We start from the raw sequence: 5,000 nt of genomic DNA on the forward strand, positions 1-5,000 counted from the left end.
TACGAGTTATAAAAATAAAAATTACTCCCCTAATGGAGTGACGTCCATTCGTAATTACCGTGATGTTACCAATTTAGGGGTTTGGACTAAATTAACACTGAAGATTGACTGTTAACGATATTTAATATACCGGCTTTCCTCTTCCCTCCCCTCCGATTCGCACCTACTGGGCCTCCGCTGTTATTACCCCCTTTCTTCTTTCCTTTGTTGATGTTCTCTTTCCGTTCCTTCGCATCTTCCCTGTGGGCTTCATTGTTTTGTCATTCGGCCATTTCGTCCCTTAATTCCAGCCTTTTTCATTGGCCCCTGGCGTCCAGTCAGGGCCATGTCGGGACGGTCAATATCACATGTGTGGAGCAGGTCGTTTCCCGAGCCTTCCCCCCCTTCCCTTACCCTTCCTGACATCCCACTACCCCCTATCAACACACCCCTGCCCCTAGCTCCCAGTCATTGCTGCTTGACCAGCCGTCGCTGCTCGGTTTCCCTTTCAATCCATTTGGCAAAGTGCCGGCAAGAGGTTATGGTGCACACTGTCCCTTTTACGCCCCTCCCCTCTCCCCGAGTCGATCATGAAGCGTGGTAGAAATCGTCCCAACGTCACGCCTCTCCATTATGCATGACTGCTGCCTCTACTCAACCCACTTCCCTCCCTCCCTCCCCATCCTCCCCCACCCCTATCTCTATTCCTTATCCTTTCCTCCCTCCCTCCCCCACCTATTCCCTTCTTCCCCTCCTCCCTTTCCATTCCCTTCTTCCCCTCCTCCCTTTCCCTTCCCTCCCTCCCTTCCTTCCTTCCGTCCTTCCTTCCTTCCTTCCTTCCTTCCGTCCTTTCCTTTCCTCCGTCCACGCACCCATCTATCTCTCTATCTATCTCTCTATCTATCTCTATTAATCTCTTCATCCATCCATCCTTCCATCCTTCTCTCCCTTTACCCCTAATCCCTCCCCCTACCCCTGCCCCTCCCTCGCCCGTAATGCCAACACCCTCACGCGCACGCGACTGAATAAGACTCCCAAGGATGAAATATCGCTAGTATCAGTATATGATTATCGCTCTGTGCCCTCTTTTCCTTTCTCGCCAGACTAAGTCGAGTCATACGATTCTGATGGCATTTGTCTGGATTTTTTTTCTCTCTCTCTCTCTCTCTCTCTCTCTCTCTCTCTCTCTCTCTCTCTCTCTCTCTCTCTCTCTCTCTCTCTCTCTCTCTCTCTCTCTTGCACTCTACTAAGAAACACACCGCACCATCCCCCACCCCACGCCCAAATAAAATGATCCGCTGTACCGCCTCTAATACATTATATCTCAAGACGACCTCATCGAGAGACGAGAGACACGCCCTTATCCTCCACACATCCTGTCTACAGTCCTTTCCTACCCCCCCCCCCCTCCCCTCCCCTTTCTAACACTACGAAGCCGCTAACTCATTCATGGTCATGCTCATGCTGCTACACGAATTAACGTCACGTGATGGGAAACAAAGGAGGGAATTGCCTTGGGATACGGGAGGGAGGGAGGGAGGGAGGGTGGATGGGAGGGAAGGAAGGAAGGAGGGAGGGAAGGAAGGAGGGAGGGAGGGAAGGAAGGAGGGAAGGAGGGAGGGAGGAGGGGGGAGAGAGAAGGAGAGGAGGAGGAGGAGAAAGAGAGAGAGAGAGAGAGAGAGAGAGAGAGAGAGAGAGAGAGAGAGAAGGAGAGAGAGAGAGGAGAGAGAGAGAGAGAGAGAGAGAGAGAGAGAGAGAGAGAGAGAGAGAGAGAAAGAGAGAGAGAGAAGGGGAGGGAGGGAGAGGGAGGGGGAGGGGGGGAGGGAGGGAGGGAGGGAGAGGAAATGAGGGAGAGAGAGAGAGAGAGAGAGAGAGAGAGAATCTTAAGTATAGACATCCAAGCACGCTCATGCATAGACCGTATGCAAGAGAGACGCTGTAAAGGCGACGTGTCCCACGTGGATCAGGGAGAATGCGTGTTATAGTGTTGATATTAAGATCCGAGTTGGATCGTAGTTGGATTCAAGATGGATTGAAAAGTGGAAGTACATGAAGTATAGCCCCAGGTAGTGGTAGTCTAGCCCAGCTGAGGATACTGTCTCTAGGAGGCACCGTTCAGGTAGGTTTAATGTGTGACGCGGTCCAGCTGACGGCTGTCGTGCCCCGCCTCTCAGGGCGGTCGGGTAGGGTGACGAGAGAGGCAGAGGGGGATAAGAGAGAAAACGCACGAGAAATAGGGAATAAGGAAACACAAAACAGGGAGAAGGGAAAGAGGCAAAGCATAAGAAGGAATAAAATGACAATCATATAGAAGAAAGCGAATACGCAATATAGCGCAGTCCTACTCACCTTCTTGTGATTGGTCTTCATAGCCTGCAAGATAGGTATGCAACACTTTATAATCTGTATGTTAGTCCGGGTTCAAGCACTCTGCGTGTCACTCGGCCTCACACTCGCCCGTCTCTACATATCACTTGGCTCACTTTCCTGATCCTTCTACACTGAACACTTTCCAAAATATACCACTCTTCTCTCTTACTTCCATACTTTTAAGTTCTTTTTTTTCTCTCTCCTTCGTTTTACTGTTCTATTGCTTTGTTAAATTTATCTGCGGAAGGGGAAACACTGTTACCAATCTACCATAGCGAAGTACACCAGACGGAAAAAATCACTGTGTTCAGCACGACAACGTAAACCACATCACTACCAAGCAGCTCCAAGAAGCAGGCAAACCATGACAATGTGTGGCGTTCTCTGTCGCCAAGCGAGAGTAAAGGTCTAGGTTACCAGGTACGAAACCCTAAACTCTGGCTGTGAAAAAGGTGTTTATTGCTGTTCTTTGGTTGGTGTTCCTTGTGTCGAGTGAGGTCTTCCTGGGCACTAGTCTCAAACTCTCTATCTCGAACTACTTGTTTCTTGTGGATTAGAATTTCTGATCAAGCAGGGGACAAAAAGTTCAGAGTGAGTGAGGGAGGAGAGGACGAAATCAGGGAAAGAAGCGCAAACACGAGTACAATCAGGGAGACTTACTGTTTAGCAACGATACATCAAGGGGAAGAAACTTGTACAGCATGTAACATAAAACAGAAAGAAAACAATGAAAACAAAGATAATACTCTCAACGAGGTCAACGATAGCGATAAGATATAATAAATGACTGATGTGATGGCTTTGATAACATCGTCCCGAAGTTAACATTCGTGTATCCGCGCTTGTTGTTATGTTAGCGTGTACTTGTGCTACATACAGTGCGAGTCTGATCAACAAACACAATAATCTTGGTCGTTCCAAAGCACAGAGGGGGGAAAAATCAATAGTTTCCCCAACCTCAAATACAGTTTGGCATTTCACACTTTTCTACTTATCCACAACCCGAACCCGGAGAATGCTGAAGAGAAGGAGTGGGGTGCGGAAGGGGGAGGGGGAGGGGAGGGGGAGGGGGGAAGGAGGGAAGGATGGTTGGATGAATGGCGGGAGGGAGAGTAAGTTTCCACGGAAGAAAGGACACGAAGGTGCATCTATCCATCACCTACTTTCCTCGGATATGATTGTGAGAGGAAGGTAAGACGAGGAGGAAACACAACATGAAGAGGATAAAGGATCGCCAAAGCCAAGGGATCCGCAATGACTCGGGCGAAATGACTCGAGCAAAGAAACCCCGATAAAAAGGCAAAAGCGGAAGACCTCTCGCGCAGGAAGCCCCCGGTGTGGAAGCAGGGTGCGAGAGACACAGGCTGACATATGGGGACATAAAACGGAGAGGGGAGCCGGGGGAGGGGGGAGGGGAGCCGGGGGAGGGGGGGGGAGCCGGGGGAGGGGGACAAGGAATGAGGAGAGGGGAGGGAAACGGCAGGGATGAAGTCAGTAGCGCCGAGGGTTGCTACGCCGTTTCGGTTGCTAAGAGCATAAGTGGAGTAGCAGCGGAAGAAACTAGAACAGGCAGCCTAAGTTTTTTTTTTTCTCTCCTAAAGCAGAGGTCCACTTCTTTAATTGCATCACGAGCGTCTTGGCCCTCAAAAAAGACGCAGCCTCACTTCTGGTCTAAGCAGACACTTCTTGCCCGCCCTTATCTTCCTTGACACCTGCAACCCACGAGCTCTCCTTGCGTCACGACCACGCCGACGTCACGCCCCTCCCCAGCCTACGTCATGGATGTAAACAAAAGGAAATTGGACGCGGCGATAAGACACCCGTACCATACAATCACTAAATTTCACACGTATTGTGAACATACTGAAGGAATCGCCTCACAGGACATGATTCGAGAACTCCATTAACAAACAGACCAACCCCCACACGTCAAATCAACGCTGCAACGCCGTCGCGCTGCACTCTAGGGGGAAAAGTGAGCGCGCAATAGAAAAAGTGTCAACGCACCGGCAAATCAAGCTACGATGCCTGAAAGCCTAAATCAGCTGACACTGTGCCCTTCTCGCCTGCCCCTCCCTTCTTCCCTCCCTCCCTCCTTCCCTTCCTCGCACGTGCCCTGCACCCTTTGCCGTATTTCCCAATGCCCTACTGCCCGCATTCCCCTCCTTCCTCTTCTTCCTCTTCCCTCTTTTGGGGCTTTCCGAGAACCCCGCTCCCTCGCAATCCAAACAGGCCTGCACTCATTATACTCAAGTGGCTCATTGCGATAATGTTTCGTATATCCTTGGTGGGTCACGTCTAGTATTCTCTATTCATTTTTAAACATTTTGCCTCTGTTTTCTTCTTATCCTCCTCTTCCGTTTGCTTGTTTCGACACTGCTGCTGCCCTATCCGGTGACGGCCGTGTGAAATGTCATCCGAAATATCTGAGAAATTCCGGAAAACGGATCTACTTTTTATTCTATTTTCAGTCTCCAAATAAAAATCTGGTGATAACCATGATAAACAAAACAGATAAAACATGAACGACAAATACCGTGTACCAATGACACTGATTCTACAATATCAAACAAAAATATCGTGCGCAAACTCCCCTTCATTCGAAACGAGGGAGAAAGCACTAGAAGTCCCATTAAATAATTCAGTAATTT

At 49.5% G+C, this 5,000-nt stretch overlaps 1 protein-coding gene across 14 annotated transcripts in view; it reads right to left on the minus strand.

Annotated features, from left to right (window-relative positions):
- Positions 1-5,000, minus strand: part of Ptpmeg2 (Protein tyrosine phosphatase Meg2) — a 161,606-nt gene that overhangs the window by 21,706 nt on the left and 134,900 nt on the right. For 2 of the 14 annotated variants that reach the window (XM_086540104.1, XM_043012532.2), the window contains exon 2: positions 2,329-2,587. The exons of 11 other annotated variants lie outside the window; for them this stretch is intronic. In XM_086540104.1, coding sequence (XP_086396230.1) covers positions 2,329-2,349 — 21 coding nt within the window. In that variant the 5' untranslated portion in view covers positions 2,350-2,587. Of the gene's footprint in view, positions 1-2,328; positions 2,588-3,009; positions 3,033-5,000 lie in introns of those variants that run through there. One more of the 14 variants, XM_086540107.1, reaches the window with a different exon arrangement.

This window comes from Penaeus japonicus, unplaced genomic scaffold (assembly GCF_977035675.1).
Source record: "Penaeus japonicus unplaced genomic scaffold, GWHDUDI00000001_assembly GWHDUDI00000009, whole genome shotgun sequence".
In the NCBI taxonomy this organism is placed as follows: Eukaryota; Metazoa; Arthropoda; class Malacostraca; order Decapoda; family Penaeidae; genus Penaeus; species Penaeus japonicus.